Raw genomic sequence first — 24,004 nt, 5'->3', positions numbered from 1 at the left:
TGGGCTTAAACAGGAATCACTGGAACCGGTCAGGTCAGATGAAGATAAACTATACAATAACTGATGAAAAAAACGTTTTAAAAAATGTTTTAAAAGGTGAGGGTCTAAATACCCAGCCTTTCATCTAGTGTATAAAATCAAGAGAATTTCAAGAAAGCAGACAATATATAGAAATCATTTTACCAGTTATGGGGTTAAGATGAAACTTGTCTGCATTTGGCCCATGAAGAGTAAATGACACTTGTCCGTTTGTGCCAATGTCTGGATCAGAGGCAGAGATCTTCAGGATGAAGAGTCCTGGTGGGGAATTCTCCATGACTGCTTCAGTGTAAAGCAACTAGAAGAATTACCAAGAGGAAATTTTACATTAAATTGCTTTAGCTATATTCAGCTCATAACAGCCCACAGTTTTTTTCTACATTTCATGTTTGATTAGTTGTAACATAGATTAATTTTGTGTACTTCTTGAATAATAATGCATGACTTACTTGTTCACACAATGGACTGTTGTCATTGCTGTCAAGAACATGAACTTCTACTGCGGCAGCAGTTTGAAACTTTCCATCTGTGGCTATTACTTTTAGGGTGTGTTTGTCTTTCATTTCCCTATCCAGTGACCCTTTTGAAATAAGTCTACACTCTTCTCCCACAACAGTGACTGAGAACTGTCCCAGTGGGTCTCCATCTTTAAAGCATTTAGGCACAAAATATAAACATTTAGAATACCAAGTGTGTCCAGAAAATATTTGACTGAATAATTTAACACAGCAATTACTTTATTAGCAACACCTGTACACCTGTTTTTTCATGCAATTATCCAATCAGTCAATCATGTGCCAGGAGCACAATGCATAAAATCACACAGATACAGGTTAAGAGCTTCAGTTAACGTTCACATCAAACCTCAGAATGGGGAAAAATGAGATCTTGGTGACTTTGACCATGGCATCGGCTGGTTTGAATATTTCAGAACCTAATTTTAGAAAACATCTGGAATTTTATACACGACAGTTTCTAGTAATTACACAGAATGTTAAAAAAAAAATTTTTTAAAAACTTCCAATGAGCAGCAGTTCCTTGGGCAGATATGATTTATTAATAAGATTATTAATATTCTCCTCTGACCTCTGTCATCAACAAGGCATTTCTGACCATAGATCTGCCATTTCTGAAGTACTCAAACCAGCCCATCTGCCACCAACATCCATGCCATATGGGTTCTCACTGAGATATCATTTTTTCTACATTCTGATGTTTGATGTAAAGATGAACTGAAGCTATTGACTTCACTTGATGATGTTTAAGCATTGTGCTGTGTCATAGACATTGACTGATTGGATGAATGTGCAGGTATAACTAACATCTACATTTATTTTGCTTGATTCCTAGGACCATGATGGTACTCACCTGTTATATAGCATGTGACTTGTCTGTTGTCAGGTGACACATCGTTATCTGTAGTTGTCAGAACGACTATTAGCTCCCCAGGCCTGCTGTTCTCAATGATGGACCCGTGATAGACTTCCTCTGTGAACTGAGGTGGATTATCATTTTCATCAGTGATTTTCACTTCCACAAGAGCTGATGAGGAAAGCCTGACACTGCCTCCATGATCAGTGGCCACCACATAGAACCTGTACAATTGTTTGGATTCACAGTCTGTCTCCTTCATGGTGGTTATCCAGCCCGTTTGTGAGTCAATGCTGAAGATCTCACTGATATCATCTATGTCTGGCTCCAGAGTGTATGTCACCTCTCCATTAGCATCTTTATCAGGATCATTAGCTGTTACCTGGATCACTGTGGTGGCAGCAGGCATATTTTCAGCCAGTATGGCTTTGTACAGGTCAGAATCAAAGTTAGGCTGGTTGTCATTCACATCCTGAACCTGAATGTTAACAGATACTAGAGAAGCTACTTCTGTGCCATTGTGACTACCTTGAGCAATAACATCAATCTGATACCACTTGGTCTTCTCATAGTCAATATTTTTCTGCACCACAAGGGTTCCACTGTCTTCATCAAGAGCAAACACTTGTTCTCTGTTGCTTTCCACAGTGTTGCCATCTACTAAGCTATAGATGAGTGGTGTGTCAGCATCAGCCTTGACTGTACCTATTTCATAGCCAATGGGGAAATCCTCAGACACTGAGAATGTGTACAGTGGTTCTGTAAACCTTGGCAGAGGGACCTCTGGAGGGACTACTTTGACCTGGACTGGCACGGTAGAGTTGTAAAACGGAATTCCTCCATCCCGAGCCTGGACTTTGAAATTAAAGATCTTGTTTTCCATGCCAACCAGGCTCTCTTTGACACTAACCACACCAGTAAAGGGATTAATCTCAATCACATCCTCGGTCACTTCCTCAGCTTCATCCACTGCGTAAGTGACATCTGCGTTCTTGCCTTCATCAGCATCATAAGCCATTATTTGAATAACAGGAGAACCCTTATTTATTGTGGACTTAATAGACACCTGGTACTGAGAGGCTTTGAACTGAGGCGCATTGTCATTCTCATCCGTAAGAATGATCTTCACAGTGCAAAAAGCTACTCTTCCCCCACCATCCTTAGCCATGACCTTGATGGCAATCACTCTTTGTGAGGGATTCTCTCTGTCCAAAGGCTGAGAGGTCACAATTTGTCCTTCACCATCAATGTTGAATTTTTCATCTGCTAGCTTGTTGATAATGGTGTAATCTACACTGCCATATGGACCATCGTCAGGATCAATAGCAGCCAGGCGAATTACACGTGTTCCTGCCTCTGCATTCTCAGCCAGTTCGGCTTCATAAACATCCTGGCTGAAGTATGGGCTATGCCTGTTGCTGCTGGTCATTTCAATGTTTACCGGAGCAGTCGTTTGGAACACACCATCCGAAACAGCAACAGTGAGATTGTAAAAAGGATGCAAATTTCTCTTGCAAACATTGGAAAATGAGATCAGACCTGACGATTCATTCATAGCAAAGTACCTTTCTTCATTACCTGAGAGAATTTTATACTGGAGATTGTCCTTGCTGTCAGGATCTGAGGCCTGGATTCTGATCACAACATGTCCACAGGTGGCCATTTCATCCAGTGAGGCTCGATACTGAGGCTCACTGAAGTTCGGAGGGTTGTCATTGACATCTAAAACATTCACAATAATTTGAGCTTCACTGCTGAGAGGTGGTGTACCATTGTCTGTGACTATGATTTTCAGATGGAATTCTTGTGTAGTCTCATAATCCAAGACCTGTGATGTTAGCAAAAGACCACTGAGTGGATCAATTTTGAAAAATTCTGTTTCATTTTTTCCTGTGTCAACTATTTCATAGGTTAAGTCTTTGTTTCTACCTGAGTCTCTGTCAAAAGCTGAGACCTGTATTACAGATGAGCCAACTGGAAGACCTTCTAACAATTCTGCTTTGTAGGTAAGCTTCTCAAAAACAGGAGCATTATCATTGATGTCCTCGACATCTATCTGTACTTTGGACTCACTAAAAGAGCCAGTTATAGAGTCTGTGGCCCGAACGGTCAACAAGTGATTTGTCTGAGACTCATAGTCCAAAAAGTCAGTGACACTTATCATGCCTGTTTTGAAGTCAATGTGAAAATATTTTGTGGCATTTTCTTCATCTTCAAGATTGTAGATAAGACGATAGCCCTCCGGGTTTTTTGCTTGCACATGCAGGATGTTTGTGAAGGGAGGAATGTTTTCAGGCAGTCGTAAAGGGTAAAACAGACTTTGAAATATTGGATGGGAACGGTTTTGCACTTGGACATATAGTTCTGCTACTGATGACAGACAAGGCTCTCCTTCATCTGAAGCTCTTACAGTAAGCACATACTTGTTCAATGTCTCGTAGTCTAGGGGTCGTTGAAGAGACACATCTCCAAGATAGGGATCAATCCTAAAGAGATTGAAATGCTCCTCTAGTGTAAATATTATAGATCCATTTTCACCAGTGTCTTTATCAGTCGCCAGCACTTGGAAGAGAACATCCCCTGGTTCTGTCTCATCAGATATCATAAGAGTATGGGGAAGGTTTGATATGATGGGTGTGTTGTCATTTATATCGTCTACATAGATTTTGACATAAGTCACATCAATACGTTGTGGATTTCTCATGTCTCGGACCTCCACAGCCACGTCATACTCATCCTGTTCCTCCCGGTCAAAGGCAACTCCAGTTGTCTGCAGTACGCCTGAAGACTGCACCACTGAAAACTTATCAGCTGGGTTCAGAACTGTGTAGATCAATGGTTCATTGAGGTAGCTGCCCATGGCTCTGAGTACAGTTAAAGTTTTTATAGATGTAGTGTTTTCAAGTACAGTGCCAACATGGATCCTGTCCTCAAACTTTAGACTAGTCCTTTGCATTTGAGTGACATTGACATTTACTAAAGTGGTGTCTTTGTATACACCATCTGAGGCTATAACTTTGAGCTCATAATAGGACTGAAAGTCAGACCCATTATTCACTGAGATTTCTCCAGTTGATTCATGTATTTTAAATGCATCGTTGTGATTACTAATACTGTACAAGACCAATGAATCTGCATCATGGGCCATTACTTGGATGACTTTCATGTCTTTAAAAACAGGGGACATGATGGAAGCTGTATAGACAGGTAGTGTGAACTTAGGAGGACAGTCATTAAAATCCAGGACACGAATGGTGACTTTGCATGGTTTGACAGCACTTAAAGAGGGCTCTCCCGAGTCCCGCACTTGAACTGTGAAGCTAAATTCAGGTGCAGTCTCAAAGTCAAGTGCAGATATCAGAGAGATTGTGCCCATGCTTGGATCTATTTTAAATACTTTCTTTGCTTCAGGCTCTTGGATTTGGAAGATCAGCAGAGCGTTAGAGTCCTTGTCTGCATCTGAGGCCTTGATGACCAGTGGGGTGTTGTTCTCTCCCATTACCATGTTGTTTATTTGTGCAGACTCACTGATCTGCCCGTAGTAACTGCCCTGAAGAAAAACAGGGGCATTGTCATTTTCATCTAAGATGTACACATAAACAACTGCATCTGAGGAGACTCCTGCTGTATTTGTGGCTCTTATTTGGAGTCGGTAAGAGATACACTCTTCAAAATTGAGGGCTTTTTGGACTGATAGAAGTCCAGAGTTTAAATTGATGTGGAAAGTCCCATTAGGGTCACCATCTTTGATCCTGTAGTTCACAGCAGAAGGACAGCTAGCTGAGACAGACAGCACTGAAAATCCCAAAGCACTAGTTTCACTTATTTCAGTGAAGTACTCATCCTGGGTAAACTTGGGTGCTGTGTGCTGAGACAGCTTAAGATGGATATTGACTGGGCAGAGGTCACTGCGCTGGGGAAAGCCCTGGTCAGTGGCCTTCACCACAAGCTGGTATTGCTCCTGGGAGAGCCTGTCTAATGACTTAGCCACACGGATGCTTCCTGTCTCCTGATCGATGTCAAAAGCTCCTTCTGCATTCCCTCCTGGAGAAAAGAATTGATTTTATACATTCTTACTAAGTTTCTTAAAGAAAAATTCCAGAATTTCTCAGCATAATTTATATTTTCTCCATCTGTAGCTTATGTGCGAATACCAAGGACATATTTGAAATTGAATCCTTGAATTCTTTTATCTTGATGACTGTACATTGCATGCATCAAGGCTCTTCTCTGTTCTGGCGCCTAGGTGGTGGAATGAACTTCCCTTAGATTTCCGAACAGCTGAGTCACTGGCTGTCTTCAAAAAACAACTAAAGACCTGCATCTTCATGAAGTACTTAAATTAGCATTTTGTTATTTAAAAAAAATCCTTATCTTGTGTTTTTGCATGCTATACTAACCTCTCCCACAGGGTTTTCACACTGATAGTACTCTTAGTCCCTGACCTAGTGAACCAGTATGAGGATATATTTACTGATAGAGACTTCAAAGCACTTCTGTAAGTCATTCTGAATGAGGGTGTCTGCCAAATGACATAATTGTAAATAAATGTAATTTAAATGTATTTCAATGACTTAGTTTTCTATTATATGTTAGAGATTAGATCAAAAAGCATTTATTTAAAGTATTTACTTCATTCCAGTGCATTTGAAGTGTATCTATGATACTAGATAGCATTCAGTCATTATATTTCACTTGCTAGCAATTAAGGCACTATAGTTATAGATATGGATTGCTTTACCATAGCTGATTAATATAATAATATAATATATTATTACATAATGTATATTATATACAAAATATAGACCACAGACATGTTTTTACCTGAGTGAATAGAATAGACAATCTCAGCATTACTGCCTTTGTCTTTATCCAAAGCTTTGACACGAAGCACCTCTGTCCCAGTTGGAGCCAAGTTACTGATGCTTCCCTCATAATGGTTGCTCATGAATGTAGGTGTGTAGTCATTACAGTCCTCCACATGCACTACTGCTTTCACAAAGTTCCTCTTTACAGGGATCTCTTGATCACGAACCTGAATTTAAAAAAAAAAAAAAGTATAGAGTTCTTTTTTTTCATCTTTGAGTCTTGATTAACATCCGGAAAGTCACCCAAGGTCCCTTAGGGAGCCACACACTGGCTATGCATCAGCTAAAATTCCATGAAATTCCAGAAATTCCATATATATCTTAAATATTTCAATAATATTAGTGGCAGAAAGTGGTAACTATAATTAAACAAATTTCACAAATCTGTCAGAGCACATTCAAGTAATGACTCTATTATTGATCAAAGACTACAATTTGTTGATAGAAATAAACAACAACAATATCAGTAACCACCTACTGTATGTATAGTTATTTGTAGTCACTAATTTAAGTGTAATTACCTTTTTATGGATTAAACATTCATACTACTATGTTTTCTAATTCTATTTATAGAATTGCTTTCTATTTATTTAGAAATGTTCTAATTAAATCTGTAGTAATGTTGGGGGAAATACTTTCCTCAGTCATATTCATATATACACATATTCACCCTTATGCCCACATTCACTTTTTTTATTAAAACGAATTGCAATTATATGTGTGCAATTCTCTATCTGAACAGGAAGACATCTGAAAGAGCCACAGAAATTTCCATATGAATAGCAGATAGCTCAATTTCATTTACCATTTATGTCTCCATTACAGATGGGCATGCAGAGACAAGATTTTGAATAGTGTGTAGACTCCAAATCATTAGTGAAACAATCCCTTATAAACAGCTATGACAATTCATGTCCTGTATCCTCTCATTTGTGTGCTGGTTATAGTTGGATCTAAAACTTGTTTGTATGCACACACTGCACACACCACACACAAGCCACATTCCCTGTGCCTGGGCCCAGACCCAACACTTATTCCTCAATTATAATTGCTCAATTATCATCTAATAGCTCTTTGACAAATTTGCTCTGTCAGCTTATTTTTAACGTTTCGAGATGAAAACTATTTTACCATCACTAGGAGACTGTGTGTGGAGATGGCCTCGTAGTCCAGCTCCTCGGTAAGGACAAGAACTCCACTCTTTGGATCCAGGTGAAAATGTTTGAGGCTGTCTGGGTTGAGACTGCTGTGGATGGAGTAAATGATCCTGCTGTTGGTGTCTGCATCCTGGGCACTGATCTGCAGGATCTCTTTCCATGGAGCTGTGTCCTCAGGAACGCTCACCTCATACATACTCTTCAGGAACATGGGTCGATGCTCGTTCATGTCAAGCACACGGATGTATGCCTGTGTTTGATAAGAGGGAAAAAAATGCAATGCTTGTAAGTTTGTTCAAATAAATTCTAATATTAATGTGATGGGAGTATTTCACAAGACTTCATTTACTTATCAGTATAAAAAAATACCAATACCAAATTATGAAAAACCTTCAGAAACTGTAAAGTGATGACTACTGTTAAATTTATTGTCTCTCTTTAGGCTATTAGGGGGTTTGTTAGCTAGCTAACTAAATTGTTCATGTGTGTTTTGTTTTAGGTTTTTTTTTTCCCGTGTAGTGAAATTTCTTCACTATTTGTCAGGAAAATATTCATTTTTCAAGTTCTTCTTCTTGTGAAATGGGTTTTAGGGCATATCCAAAGCTAGATATTTGGGAAACAAAAAGTTTGTTAACAAAAGCGTTGCTAGCTAGGCAAACCTTTTCTTATGGCTAAAAATAAGTATGGGAGAGACGTTACCATTTTTTGGTTTGAGTTAAATTACTCAATTACGATTTAAATTACAGACTTCATACTTCCCACATAACACTATTCATATGTTTGCTTTTTCATGAAGTTGAAGTTTACCCATATCTGTTTATCTGTACAGTTTCACTGAAACCAAAAGGAGATATTGTACCAGGAAAAAAATTGTATTAGAAATATGCCATGTTACAATTGTGCCAGCTGTCCTGTATTTAAATGTAGCGATACTATTACCTTTCTTTTCCCAATACTATTTTTTACCACTATCTACAGTGACATACATGACAGTCTTTTAAAATACCGGTAAAATTTATGTATGTTTGTGTCAGATTAAATTTTTTGCCAGAGGCAAAAAAAAAAAAAAAAAAAGACTCCCTGTTTTGTGAGGGTGATATGTATAGTGAGTTATCATAACATCTTCATATCAATTGTACACATGATCTTACCTGAGTTGTTATGGTCTGAAACCCATCCGTAACGCTGACGGTGAGGTTGTAATTAGATCTTTTGCCAGCATCCAGCTGCCTAGCTATCACAATACTCCCAGTGTTCTTCTCAATGTAAAAGTCCTGATCTTCATCGCCACCTAAGAGATGACACCAGATTTGTGTTAGCACCGGAAACTGCAAAGGAGTCCCAGGGCATATGAAGGGCAATTGTCATTGTCTCTCAGCAGAGCTCTGTAGGAGCCCGCATACTTTAATGTATGGCTGAGTGAAGCGCGCAAAATATTATGACAATAAGGCACAGGATGATTTGCCATCCAGATTGAACTAAACAAAACCAGTTTAACAGAGTCACTGGCGTATTCTTTGTCCACAGTCAACCTCTTTAATTGACATCCACTCTAGCATAGTAGACCTCAATGAGCCTCATTTAAAAGCACATTCCATCTACATGCATGAACTAGTGCACTTTCCAGAGTATGTGCATGAAAGTCCAGCTCATCAACTATTATGACTTTCAGCACTAATACTTCTGTCTTCTACATTATATACAAACGAAGTTATATAAAATGTTCTCCATCAGTTAAAAGGATTCAAAAGAAAAACAATTGATTCAGGGAAAATATTTGGCATGCAAATGCTCAGACCAGCCATCTTAACCAGTAGGGGTAAACTCATGCCTGCTTTGGCAGATGGTGTTTATTAAGAAATCCACCTTATGAAGGATCGTTGGTCTTATTTTAGAAAGGCTGAAGCTTCTGCGTGGTCCTCAAATTTATTTCACAATATTCCATTAACTCCGAATGGATTTCTGTAGAGTGAATTTCCTTTTACCGATTCAGTGGCTCTGACAAATTTTGTTTAATTGCTGAGCTGACTCATTTTAGAGCATTTCTGAGGAAAGAATGTGTTTGAACTTGTCTCTGTTTCTAACCAATAAGTAGGTCTTCTCCTAGGCAGTAGGCAGGGGTCGAGGCTTCACAGTGCCACCGTGAAGGCACACACTTTTAGAAAATAGAGTAGAGTAGAGCACTTCTATCAAATAGCTGTGGAAAATTGGTTATATTTACTTGTTGTCATATTTTCTAATAAGCTAAGTTCATTTAAATAGACTCAGAAGTGACCATTGAGATTAATGCATTGGGCTTCAGCATATTTCAAAGGACACTGAATAGCTTTAGGCAACATACTATGTGTGCTATGTAGAAAATTCATATTCATAGCATTTTTTCACTGTGTAACATCCTCCGTATGTAGAGAATTACTTCAGGTTTTCACTTTTCTTTTGCAGTGGTTGGAGCCTTGTTGTTAATTTTTTTTTTTTTTCTGTAGTAGCAATCTTTTATCATAAATTGTCCCTGGCAGTTCCTTCTCCGGCTGCTGCCTATTTTCCTGACTCTCATCTCTATCTGAGGAGTTGCAGGTGGTTGGAATCTGATCATATGCTGATCACTGGCATTTGGATAGCTCTGGTCACCCTGCCGCTGGGAGACTGGGGACTTTGGCCTGCCATCTAAGAAAATATGGCATGGTTAACTCTGCCTCCTGGTTTGGATACCTACAGCTAAGCACTCAACAGCACATGGCCAGTAACCCTTGGTATACTATGTATAATGCACTTAACACAAAAATCACTAGTGTTTAAGGAAAGGAAAGCAACAGCAGATATTAGCATAATGAAACTTTATTATGAGCCTTTAACATTTGCTTAGCTATTATTTAATTGCAAAATAGAAAACTAGAAAACTGCATCTACAATCTTTTCTAAGTTTAGCATAGTAACCAATCCTATGCAGAGCAATTCCTCATTATCACATAGATGCCCAATTTCTCACAATTCATAAAGCTGTTCAATAATTTACTAAATCCCACAATATAATTTTTTAATGTTAGATATACATATATACACACAACATATGCAACATAGCCTACAGTATGTATTTCACTTCCTTTGAAAAAAGGGAGAAATAGGTATTATTTAATCCTGATGTAAATGTAGAGCTGCTTGTTTTTCAATTCTTGTCTCAATTTAAACAGAGAAATGCTTAAAAATGACATAAAGTGTCATTCATTCATTCATTCATTCGTTTGTTCATTCATTTGTTCATCTTCAGTAATCACTTATCCAGGTCAGGTTTGCAGTGGATGTCGGGCCTACCACTGGGTGTTAGGGGGAAATATACCCTTGATGTGACACCAGTCCATCACAGGCACCATGCACACACTTTCACACCTAGTGTGGGTTTTAGAGTAGCCAATTTACCTACCGGCATGTTTTGTGAGATAGAGGAAATCGGAGAACCCACACAGACATGGGGAGAACAAATTTCAATCCATGAATTGTATTAATTTTCCACTGAATGTTGGAGCCTGTTATAAATATATGATTATTTTCACTGATTAGCATTGTTAAACCAGCACAGAAGTACTGTTTAAAGCCAATGATCACACCCATATGGATTATTATAATCCTTATCAAGCATTACTCTCTTCTTATTAAAGAACAAAATGCTCCTACAACATTTTTATTTGTTTTATGTTTGCCAGCTCTGGCAGCTGTGACAGACGCAGGATTATGTTGACACAAACAGTGGACTGTGTTCTCACCAGGTTGTCTTGTTTGTGGTTTGAGGCATGCTGAAATGGATGACAGGATGATATCAGTTTACTCACCTACAATGTTGAACAAGAGGAGGCTCACTGTGATCTCAGTGCTGATGATTCCCACCATTTGAGTGACAGGGTCTGACTCCATGACAGCAAAGGTGAAGTGGGCCTCGTCGAAAGCTAGAGACTCTGAACTGGGTTCTGGTTGTGGCAGCCATTCAACATCCAGACGTGTCTTGGACATTCTCGCAGGACTGCCATGATCTGTGGCTTTTATCTGAGACATGAGAGAAGATAAAGAGGGACTAGGTTGAATTAGGGTCCCCTTTCCTAAAAAAATACAATTCATTGTAATGTCAGATTATTAATCATGCTAACTAAATGTATAAAACACACTGTGAGTTTTAAAAAATATGCAGAAGGAAATCTTAACAACATTATTAGTTATATTCACTGTTATTTTGTACCGTTAGGATGTTGTAGTTGCCTTGTGCAAACACTCCCCTGGCAGTCACCACCCCTGTGGTGGGGTGGATTTCATATCGCCCCTCTACGCTATCTTCCAGACTGTAGGTGATCTGGCTGTTTGGCCCCTCATCTTTATCACGTGCGATCATCCTGTAGACTTCCTGGGACGATGCCTTGTCCTGGCACTCAGGCAGCTTGACCTGGAAGAGCTTGTGACTGAACTGAGGGCTATTATCATTCTCATCTAGCACCTGAATGACCACTGTGGCTGTGGAGCGCAGCGGAGGATCTCCATTGTCCGAAGCAATCACCTATACAAACAGGATTAACACCAGCGATCATGTTTCAGAGGAGCAAGGCTATTTTGCATGTATAGCATGTAGCTGAATTCTATGATCCACTTAGGTCCCATTAGCTTCCAAGGCCATTCTTGGTTTATTAAGGTACATCTTAATTAGACCAAACTGCTTATTAGAGCCAGTTTTGAGTGCAATGAGGGCTGTATTCAGAGTTGAGTTAAGTTTAAGATTTAATACTTAAATTGCACACATGGGTATTCAGACCTCAGATGTAACTATGGGCTTAAGTGCTATTCAGACACTTGTGAGGGATATGTGTGCATCGGATTTCTTAATGTGCAAGAGTTTCTTGCACATTATTGGCTAGAGCAAGGAGCATTATTACTTCAGCACCATTGTCTGATAGCTTGATGTAACCACAATATGACATGCTGAAATTTATGTTTTAAGCTATAAATACACTCAAATAACCATGGAATGCCATTTGAAGCCAATATTAAATACATGCATGTGACAATGTTAATGGCTTTAATTTGTTTAATTAATCACAGCAACTAAATTTTAGATGCTGTTAACATTTTAGATGTTAAAGTAAACCAAATTTTCAATAATTAATGTGATAATTACAAATATGATATATATGATATGCAATATATTGGTAATTTATTAGACTCTTGCATGCTAGACCAAAGTCTGTACAACTTTCCCAGCATAAATATTAATGAAACTTTTTAGAATTAAGTTGCCAATTCTGAATAAGACCTTAAATCAGTAAAAGCATATATTAAGCTTAACAATAAGAACAGCAAGAAAAATGGTCAGATTTGTGACCCAATTAATAATAAATAAATAATAAAGTTAGAAAGAATAAGCAGGCAAGCTCACCTCAATAATGTGCTCTGCTCTTTGTTCACGATCTAGGGCTGAGACAGTGCTGATCGCACCTAAGCAAACACAGGCAGAGGAAAAAAGCAGAGAGGGTAATCAATGGCATGGCGCTCAGGGAAGGAAGGCACACCTGTTTGTAAACCTCAAAATGAGGGTTTCACTCTCACTTCCTACAGTTTTGTTTTCAGTGTTTATCTAGATCTGCTGTCCAAAGTTATTGCAGTTGTCAAAGGCAAAGCACAGTCTCTCCAGTAACAATAAAGAAACTATTACTATTAAACTATTAAACTGTTATTATTATCAGGGAGCTACATTGGCAGAAACACAGAGGTGCCACTGGCTAAGTTGGCAGTTTTTTCACATAAGAAATATAAAAGAAAATAAAATGCACAGTTAACAGTAGTTTATCAGCATTGCAATATGTAAACATCTCATGCTGTGAATTCTACAAGACAGAGAAGCAGATACCAGCAGGGAGCTTCTGCCTTTACAGCATTCTAAACAAACCCTGCTGGGCTTTTACACCACTCTGTATTTAGGCAGGTGTCATTTTAGAAAGCGTGGTTTTAGCATTACCATCCACCTGGACAATGACGGCAACTTCATTATATCCACAATTTGGGAAAGCTTATAAAATATACAGGAAGCAAATTTGAAGTTCCTGCCTAAATTTAGATATAAAATTAATACACACCAGACATTTCAATTACACCATTTACACTAGTGTACAATGTGTTACTTTGAGTCAGTTGAAGACAAGGATCTAATACCAATCCACTCCAGATTCGTTTTGTCTTTGGCAATTCCACTTATTATTCTTATCCTAAATGAAAAGATTTTGCTACACTAAGCCGTTAAGGCGGTTAGCTTCGTCACGCTGGTCTCTGTGGATATGAGTCATCTAGGCCTTGTTCTAACATGGAGCTATTGATATATCCAGCCCCATCTGCCTTAGGAAAAGATCTGAACAAGAAAGCAGTTAAATGTCTTGCTATTTTGTGCCAATTTCGCTTCAGACATCACACCTTTACATTAGCCACTTATAATTCTTGATCCTTTGGTCTTGCGTGCAGTGTTTACCAACTGTCTGACTTTTTCTTTAGTCATTTAAACTTCACAACCTGACAATAAGAGTACAGACTGCCATACAATGCTTCAAAGTACAGTGATGCAGATTGCTCTAAAATTATCGGCCCACAAAGAAGCTGTCTTAACCAGACCCGCAGTCTGTGATTTGGAGCTTCCCCTCCATGTGCAATAGACTTTTGTAATGTCCTCTTTGCAGGATGGAGTGTGTTGTGCGTGGTCTTGTTTAGCCTGGGGTGGAGCTTATGAAGCAACAAAGAAATGAGAAGCTGTGAACAGACAAGTACAAGCTTGTGTTGTTGGTTAATGTTGTTCTAATTTTCTAGACACACTTCAAAGACCCTGACTAAGCTCTGTTGTAATCAAAGGCCAGAGATAAGGTGTTTTAGAAGCTTTTTGCATGCTCTAGGGTCTTGCATTAAAGTTTTCCATAGAATAAGAGTTTTACACACTGTAATTATTTATTATTAAGTCTATGTTCTTCTTTCAGCACACCTTGGTTACACCTAGCTTGTGCCTGAACTTGTTTGAACTGTCAAACACTGTAGGTTATTTTTCTACTCAAATAGGTTTTTGGAACATTCGATAAAATATATTGTCGCAAAACAGAAAACATAAGTTCTGCACAACTCATCACTGCAATTACGTTACAATAAATTTGCTAAATGGCTGATGAGTAAAAATGAAAGTCCTTTAAGTAATCTAATACCTGTCTTTGAACTGATGTTGAAATATGTCCGCTGGGAATCTGGGATTTGGAATGTTATCTTCCCCTCAGATGACTTGTCCACATCTGTGGCGGCCACTTTCAACACAAATTTGTCTTTGGACAAATTTTCTTGGATTGAAGCGAAGTAGATGGGTTGGGACAGCTCAGGAGGATTGTCATTGATATCCAAAACTTCAATGTAGACTTCGGTCCAGGACACCAGGGGAACAGTGCCCAGATCAGTGGCATAAACAGTCAGCCAGTAGTGCGTTACAGCCTCCCTGTCCACTGTGTCTGCCAGCTGAATCACTCCTGCAACAGAGAGTCGTACAGTTTCAGTTACTGAATTGTGGTGTATTACACATAATAATGTAGGATCACTACTGTAACTACTCTTTGATCATCACATTCAAGCATTATCTTTGCCTGATATTATCAGGTTTTATACCACAGCACTTTTGAATTCTTAAATCTGATTGGTTAGAAGGTGTTGATTAATTTTCTATAGTAGCAGCTCTGGCAATAGTGCTGGCTGTAATTCAGAGTTTATATTAATGCACTCATTCTAATACATTATTGTGTCCATAGTAACAACTAATTGACAGTGACAGTGGAAAACCATATATTCATTGATATGGTGAAGCTTGGAGATAGTTATATAATATTTAACAGTAATATTTAACAGTAATGTGAAAGGAGTGTCCTGAGTCAGCTCTTTGTAACAGTAAGAGGTAAGGGTGTTGCTTTTATTTTTCAGAAAGTGTTCCTGGAGAACAGACAATTTGTCGATTTGCAATTTCTGGGTGACAAAACCAGCAGGAACTAACTTGTCATGTGGACGTTCCACAACATAAATGTAACTATATGTGGTTAAAATATACGATGGGTTGTTTATTAATAAATAAAAATTTTAATCATTGGTGAGTTGCTGTGATATAAGAGGAATACAGTGAAAGATATCAGCTGAGTGGAATAGATCATTATGAATATGGCATTATGCAGTAATCTAGTGTACCTGTTTCTTCATTAATGATAAAGACTCCAAGTCCTGTCCCATCATGAATGTGGTATCTAACGACTCCATCTTTGCCCAGATCTTTATCCACTGCTGTCAGGGTCAGGACTGAAGTACCAATTTTTGCATCTTCCATAACTGTAGCATTGTGTACAAATGAGCTGAAAACTGGCTTATTCAGATTTTCATTGACATCCAAAACTTCAACTTCTATAAAACATGAGGATGACAATGACCTGGGTTTTCCATGGTCCACAGCGCGAACTGTTAGATTATACAATTGTTTTCTCTCAAAGTCCAATTCTTTCTCAAGAGTGAGTAAACCTGTGGATGTGTCCAGGAAAAAGGTGCCTCCTTCACCGTTCTTCAGATTATAGCTTACGGTGCCTCCACTGCCCAAATCTAAGTCATAGCTTTCAACCCATAACAGAACTGTGCCTGGAGGGGCATCTTCAGGAACTTTAATCCTGTAGACCTTAGGTACAAAAACAGGAGGATTATCATTGATATCTTCGAGGACAACCACTAAATCTGCTATTGAGATAAGTTGAGGGTCCTCTTTCGCTTCATCCCTGGCTTCAATCTTTAAGTCATATCTGGGGAAGGTCTCTCTGTCCAAATTCCCTTTCACGCTCACATCCCCAGAGATTTCATCAACTTTGAACAAGTTAGTAAATGTTAACAAGGAATATTTGATCACTCCATTGTCACCTTGGTCAGTATCCACTGCATGCACTTTAAAGATGCTTTTGTCAATCTCTGTGTTTTCAGGGATGCTCAGAACATATCTTGGTTGAGTAAATAATGGTGAATTGTCATTTACATCCAGGACATTGACAGCAAGCAATTTCCAAGCAGATATTTGTGGAGTACCTAAGTCATACACAGTTATGTTCAGAATATAGAATTGTTTTGTTTCTCTGTCTAATGGACAGATGATTTTCAGTTCTCCTGTGTTCATATCAATTGTGAAACATCCATCTTCATTCCCACTTGAAATTGCATAGACAACCCTGCCATTAAAGCCACTGTCATTATCGGTGGCCTTAAATTGTAATATAGACACATTGAGAGCAAAGTTTTCCCTGACATCAATGGAGCTAGGAATGGCATGATCAAACTTTGGAGAGTGATGATTGATTATATGGACATCAGAGAAGGTCTCTTCCTCTTGGGCAGAGAGGACAGGCTTGATTGTTTCAATGAGCTTCTCAGTCAGCTGCCTTGAGACTCCGGTTTCCTGACAGTGTCTCGTAACTTCCTTTCCTTTGTCTGTTATATGTACAGTGACAGTAGTGGACTCAGTGCTATATTTTCCATCACTTGCTGTTATTTGTAGGGTAAATGAAGGATGTTTTGTTGCTAGAATCTCACTGGGGATAGGTTGAGCTAGAATAATGTTGCCAGTAACAGCGTCAATTGCAAATAATTTATCCTCATTTCCTGACTGGATTCTGTAATGTATTTGCTCTAGCTCATCATAATCAACTGCAAAAATATCAACAATGCTCTTTCCGGCTTTTAAATCTTGTGGTATGGAGACATTGCACTCCACTCTTTCAAAAAGTGGAATGTTGTCATTGATGTTGATCATAGTGATGGTCACAGCACACTCACTGACACGGCTAAAGGGACTTCCACTGTCAGAAGCCCAGATCCTGAGATGGTGCCACCTTTTCATTAGCTCATAGTCAAGCTCTTCAGAGGTAGAAATGACTCCTGTTAATGGATCTATGACAAAAGGTAGTGGAGCTGTGTTTGCAATTGCATAGGTGACAAAACCATTGTAGTCCCTGTCCACATCAATAGCAGAGACTCTTGAAATGCTAGTTCCTATCGGAACATTTTCTTGCACAGTGGCCTGGTATGAGGGTGAGGTAAATGTAGGAGTGTTGTCATTCTCATCAGTTACTTTGACTATGACGTGAGCTTCAGTTTCACCAGGATTGACTGTGACATCAAACTCATAATGAGATTTCTTTTCAAAGTCGAGATGCTCAGAGGTGACAATAATGCCAGTTTTGGGATTAATTTTGAATTTGTGGCTATCTGGGTTGTTTCTGATATGGTAGGTGACATTTGCTAAATGTGGTTGGACAGACACTTTAAGTACATGTGTTTTTGGTGGGGAAAATTCACTAAGAGTTACTTGATATATTCTCTGATCAAAAGTCAGAGAGGTAAATTGAGGAGCGGGAATATGAATTTCCTTAATTGGTGTTAGCAAAGGGGGAATACTTCTGTCTTTCACCTGAAGGGAAAAATTTAATCCAAGTGTGTTTTCTGCCCAGTTAATCCATTTTATTGAGACCACTTGAAAGTCACTACCCTGGAAGGCAGATGGAATAATCTCAAATTTTTTCTCCGGATCCCCTGCAACTATATTCAGAGAGGCAGCTCGTGCCTTCACATGGGGCTCTAGCTTGATGTTCACATTTATTTTTTCAGCATCCATTTGAGGAGCATCTGAATTGAGAGGTGAGATAAGAGTAAAATTGTCAATGACCTTTTCAACATTTACAACCACCGTCGCGACATTTCCAAACTTCTGGACCCCAGAGATTTTCTTTGTCCTGTCCTCAGCCAAAATTGTGAGATCATACCTTTCTTTCAGACTGGTATTAAGCCTTTTAACAAGTGTGACAGTGCCCGTGAAAGGATCGACAGCAAATGGATGTGATCTAGTGGTGAAGGAGTAATAAAACTCAGCATTGCTACCAATATCAGCATCTGTTGCGCTTACTCTCACCACACTGGACTTCACCGGAGTGTCCTCTCTGATTACCACATTGTAAGAAGCAGGGTAGAAAAGGGGTTTCAGGTCATTTCTATCAAGCACCTGGATCAGTACTTTTGTTCTCGATTGGTACTCATAGGTGCTCTCTGTAGCTTCAACAGTCAGCGTGTAGGCATCTCGTACTTCTCTGTTGAGCAATACAGGAGAGAGAGAGTTGCCACTGCCAGTTGCTAACCTCAGAAAGCTGAAATCCCCTACGGTTAACTCCTCTGCTTTGAAAAGGCCATCTTCATCACCAGCAACAACTCTGTACTTGATGTTCCATAAAGGGTCAGAAACTACAATGCCCATTCGTACTGGGCTCTCCACGTAGGTTCGGGGGGCAGAGTTCTCATTAATGGTGGCATTATATAAGTGATGGGTGAACCTCAGAGGAGAGCTGTCCTTATCAAGGCTCCCCTGACATCTGGATATGTGCAGTAGGACTGCTATAAGGCTAAGCAGTTTAGCCCTGTCTGTCAAGGCCATTCTCATTGGCTCCTCATGGACCCTCAGACCTGAAAAAGACAAGAAAAGTGAGCGTGTGTGTGTGTGTGTGTGTGTGTGCATGTGTGATAATGAGAATTTCACTGTGATCAGGGTCACAAATGCTTGTAGACTTGATAATTAGATTTTTATTAAGTATAAATGCACTCATACCATAGTTATTAAATACATATTAAATATTTAATACTCAGCTCACCCCACACATACCACACACACTCTCATACGCACACACACACACACACCAAGTAAAAGCCCACAGGCAGGTATTCGCACTCCTGTTCTAACATGCCTTGACAAAAGCAACATTTTATTGTGTGAACTTATGAAGTACCGTGTGCTCGACAGGTCTGCGCTCTTTAGCTCTGATCATTTCACTCCTAAAAAGTATATAGGCATATTGTCTCCTGGGGTTTCACCCCTGTGAACGCCGCCCCCCCTCCCAAACACCCAAACCCCAAAAAAAACAAAAAAAAAAATACTGAATTATATTTATAGTTCTTCCCCCATTTACTTTTTTCACTCGGTTTTCTTTTTCTCTTTGTATAAGATATGAGTCGAACCATATGTTTCGCATGAGTTATACCCTTACCATCATAAATGCATTACTTATGGAGATCTGCTTCGAAATACATTTTAAACTGAGTTTGTTCCTGATAACATTTGAGTGTTTCCTTGTTACCTTTGCCTGTATAATTGGAATATAAACTGTGGGCTGTATTTGTGAAACTGTGAACCCCCCCGGGGGCAATTTCAGGTTAGAAAAGTGGGAGAGCGAGTGAGTGAGCAAGTGAACATATCTGTTAGTAACAGGATGTGTCATGTGTTCTTGCTCCAAGTCACAGTCTACAGTATCAGCTACCTGTAGCCACATGCTCAGACCAGATCTTAACCCCATAGATCGTGTTTCACCATGAAGGCAGATATGAATAAAAATGTTTCACAGTGCTGATCTTGGCTCTGCTCCTTCATACTGGTATTATGTTAACCATTTGTATGTGAGAGAAAAAGGCTTACCCTGTATAACCACTCTTATGCTCCAGATCTACAGAGCTCACATCATGAGTTTTAAATAAAGTAGGCCATACTAAGAACTAATCTATAAATGTTAGCAGGAATTGTTTCTACACTTATACTGTGTATCCTGCTAAAAATGTAGTTATTTTTGATTATAGCTTCATATTATTCACTGAAAAAACTCAAATTCTTAATAGGCTTTTTATCTACACTTATACTATATATAAAAAGAATTTATAAGTGAAGATTTAAGACATTTGTTATTAGCACTATTGATATCTGTCAAACTCCGGGATGGTTCTTACAAATTGAGCCCATTAGCATTATTTTTGATATATCCATGTCTTCATGTTATACACTAAGGATAATCTAAAATTCTTAGCAGGCTTTTTATTCCACTTACACTGTGTATATACTGTGTATAAGTGCAGAACTTGCTAAGAACCTATAAGTGAAGATGAAAAGCAAAAATGAAATTTAGTACTAGCAATAGTGGTATCTATCAAACTCCGGGATGGTAGTTTCAAATCGAATCCATTAGCATCTAGTTATTTTCAATATAGCTGAGCCTTCATATTATATATTATATTTTAATTATTGTGGTTTAATTATTTGGTTTATTATGTGTTATACACATAATAAATTTTATAGGTCTCACAGGCTTTATCATGCTAGTTCTACAGGAGAAGCAGGAGGCCATGTGGTTACAGCAGAGACCTACTACTGGATTCTTGTTCCTGATTGTCATGATGCACCTTGTAAGTGGAATTTTCAACCTGACTGGCTGTGATAATAAATTATAAAAAGAAACTAGCAAAAAATATCACAAGATTAAGATTTTACGTAGCATAATGGGTGTAGAGCAACTTCATTAGCGACTTCATTGTGTTGCTTCGACTTAATGCACCTAACACAGGATTAGTACCTGTCTCCACACCCAGTGCCACAATGACCATATCACCAGGAACAGACCACAGAATGGACACTTAGGACAAACTGTTTCATCAAAAAAAAAAAAAAAAAAAAAAAAAAAAAAGTCAGTCAATGATTTTACTTACCAATTACACCATCCTGTCATCTTTAGCTTTTAGTACAAAAGGACAAACCTGATCTGAGAAATGTGTACAAATTTGAATAAACAGGAGTGATGTTGTTGGATATTGTTCAATTTCTTATGAACAAGGTGTTAAGAAAACATACAAACATTAACTTCACCCCTACTCTAGACTAACATACAACTCGAGTTGTGCACATTGTTATACATTTTCAAGTATTTGGTTAACTCAGGAGCTGTTCTAATCTTTTCTGGAGTCCATATTAGCTTAAATAAACCATGTGTCTGGACTGGAAGCGGAGAGACGTGGGCCGTTTAAATCATTTGCAGTGCTGCTATCTGCGATGTGCATCTCAGGTCAGCTCAACCCTGCATGTAGATCGGTTTGCAGTGATAGAGCGATCACTGGTGTCTGCTCTGTGTGGTGAATTATTTTAATCCAGAGTAAATTCTTTGTGCATGTATTATGTAACTGACACACGTGTTACAAATATTACAACTGCTGCAAGTTTACATAACAGTCACGTATAATTTGTATTTTCTTCTATAAGATTGCTTTAGAGTCTAAGCGTACTCTTAAAACTCCCAAAATTCTGAAGTCACACACACTGTATCCTTCACACAAATTGTAATATCACAAAGAAAAATGAATTATTCGTTGAGTTTCTCTTCACAAAACTGTAGACCAGATAAATTATCCCATTATTGTCTTTTACTTAACCATAGAGAGGAACCATCCAGTCAGAAAATCAGTGAAAACCAAGTAGATATAAAGGTACTGAAAATCGCTAGCCACACACACACCTACTGTGACAGTAGACGTACCCAAGGTCCTGAGTGGAAACTCCTCATGGAACCTTCCCTGCAACACCCTAGAGCTTTGGTAATTTCAGATTCCAGTGTGGCGTTACAAGTTGTTGTCTTTTGTCCATAATGTAGTTTAAAATAAGGTGTAAAGAATCCCAACAAATCCAACAGTTGGGCTCCTTGCACCGGCTGATCTGTTTTTACACAAGTGAAAAGTGGTATAGTGCGCCGTTCTACTGAGACACCTTCTTCCCCCAGGACATTCATCCCTCCCCAATCTGTCCCTCCCTCTACCCTCCACCCTCCTCCACTCTCCAACACCCAAGCAGTCACCCAGGCACATGTCTGTTTCTCTCACTCTTTCTTTCTCTCTCTCTGTACCTTCCTGCATTCTGGCTTTGGGCCACGGGTGGATGTGTGTGACGCAAAACCTTTTTTAGAACAGTACCATGCAGGTAGTAAGGATTAAGCCTCTCGGTCTGCTTTTTTATTACTTTAATGCACACCTTTAAAAAGTTTACTCCTTTCTCTACAAGATTACAATCAGAGAGCTTAAATTTCCTTAAAGGCAAGAGACTGTTTTGTGAAATCCAATAGAAGCTTTCAGGATTTTCAATGAATGGTTAAAATGTTCAACTGATACAACGTTTGTTTGCATTAAATTCATTTCAGAATTAGTTTGTAAGTCTAATAATACATTTAAAAATAGAGCTGTCCCAACTGGTACTAGAAAGTGAGCTTTTATTGGGTCCTTTGCTACCACTTACACCCTAAAGCTAAATATCTTCATTTTATTGTTATGTAAACAAAGCCTACTACTCCTGGTTAGATTAGTTGCTGAGTGAAGTGTGTAAGACTTGGGCAGGTTCTAAAGAGATAACTCTAAACTTCAGGTTTATCGTACCTCAAGTCACAATGGCCCAGGGAGAATGATGTGCTGATAGGATCTGTTTTACCTTTAGCAGCTTCATTCCCAGCCATTTTAATCTGGAAAGTCAAGTCAACCCCAGAGCTTTGTTAGGGGGTGGTCTCAGATTTTAGCCCCATTTGTCTATCCAAGATGAGATGATATAATCACAGACCGGGTATGGTGCCAAATTTAGTAGGAATGTAATAAAATATGAATGCGTTATTTGAAATGAACGGATAAAGTGTTATATACAGATATGAATGGGAGACGCACTTACATACATTTTTTTTTTCTAGAAAGCTTTCCTGAAAAGTTCACAAGGCATTTAATTGAGAGTAGAGGTGTGCATCAGGACTAGGATCCCCCTGGACACAACATGTTGTGTAAACAAGAGGTTTTTACTATCAAGCTTGGAGTCAGATTCGAAGCTTGTGGTACACAAAGACCACGTTCATCCACATTCCACACAATCCACAATCCACATTCAGACTACAAGGTTGTATATATTTTGAAAAATAGAACTAACTATATTCATTAGAAAATATTGCAGGCCAATATAAAAAAAGACAGTGCTGGTACTTCTACCTTTGGGGTTTTTCCCCAGTGTTTTCTAGTGTTTCCAGGGATTTAGTGATAGGGTTCAAGTTTAATTCCAAAAAATAATAATAAAAATAACCCCTGTTAGGCCAGCATTCGGTTTTAAACCCCAAGTGAGTTAGGCCATGCACACTCGGGGTTTAAATCTGTATACAAATACAGATATGGATATTTGAAGCACAAAACAGACACAGAGAGTGTCACTGCATTACACTCCTACCATGGAGTGGAAGTGGATGTGGATGAGCACATGGACCCAGCAAGCAAGCATGCATGGCCCACAAATAAGACTCAACAGAAGGTGGGCATCGGGCCACTGGCAGCAGGTGGACCTAGCAAAAGTGCACTTTGAAGACAGAGTGAAAAATGTGCATCCTTTAGGGCATGATAGGACAATTTAGAGAGAGAGGAACTTGCATCTCAGTTTATGCAATGGCTTTGAATGAAGAAAATATTTGGAGTGGATCAGAGCCTGTTTTCATGGCAGCATTTGAAGTACATACCAGCACAACAGTATACTCACTTGTGCTCTGCTGCCTCTTGGTGATTTAAATCTCCTAAAGCATTGGCTTGTTTGCTTTAAATCTCAGATGTTGATTAATAGATGAGCCATGAATCACTAAACCCACTATTTAGACAAGAAGACATTTTTAATACGCCTCATAACTGAGAGGCTTATTG

General features: G+C 38.8%; 1 protein-coding gene across 2 annotated transcripts in view; it reads right to left on the bottom strand.

Moving 5' to 3' along the window:
- Nucleotides 1–22,054, bottom strand: part of fat2 (FAT atypical cadherin 2) — a 39,524-nt gene extending 17,470 nt beyond the window's left edge. The window contains exons 1-12 of one of the 2 annotated variants that reach the window (XM_026918345.3): nucleotides 21,814–22,054; nucleotides 15,659–18,952; nucleotides 14,644–14,955; nucleotides 12,846–12,904; nucleotides 11,661–11,972; nucleotides 11,260–11,470; nucleotides 8,587–8,726; nucleotides 7,410–7,685; nucleotides 6,235–6,445; nucleotides 1,408–5,454; nucleotides 489–685; nucleotides 184–337 (exon numbers count right to left, since the gene is read on the bottom strand). In XM_026918345.3, coding sequence (XP_026774146.3) covers nucleotides 184–337; nucleotides 489–685; nucleotides 1,408–5,454; nucleotides 6,235–6,445; nucleotides 7,410–7,685; nucleotides 8,587–8,726; nucleotides 11,260–11,470; nucleotides 11,661–11,972; nucleotides 12,846–12,904; nucleotides 14,644–14,955; nucleotides 15,659–18,929 — 9,190 coding nt within the window. In that variant the 5' untranslated portion in view covers nucleotides 18,930–18,952; nucleotides 21,814–22,054. The remainder of the gene's footprint in view (nucleotides 1–183; nucleotides 338–488; nucleotides 686–1,407; nucleotides 5,455–6,234; nucleotides 6,446–7,409; nucleotides 7,686–8,586; nucleotides 8,727–11,259; nucleotides 11,471–11,660; nucleotides 11,973–12,845; nucleotides 12,905–14,643; nucleotides 14,956–15,658; nucleotides 18,953–21,813) is intronic. The other variant, XM_026918344.3, reaches the window with a different exon arrangement.
- Between the last annotated feature and the right edge of the window lie 1,950 nt (nucleotides 22,055–24,004).

This window comes from Pangasianodon hypophthalmus, chromosome 7, assembly GCF_027358585.1.
Source record: "Pangasianodon hypophthalmus isolate fPanHyp1 chromosome 7, fPanHyp1.pri, whole genome shotgun sequence".
NCBI lineage: Eukaryota > Metazoa > Chordata > Actinopteri > Siluriformes > Pangasiidae > Pangasianodon > Pangasianodon hypophthalmus.
Note: the sequence above shows the minus strand (reverse complement) of the source record. Positions and strands in the feature narration are given on the sequence as shown.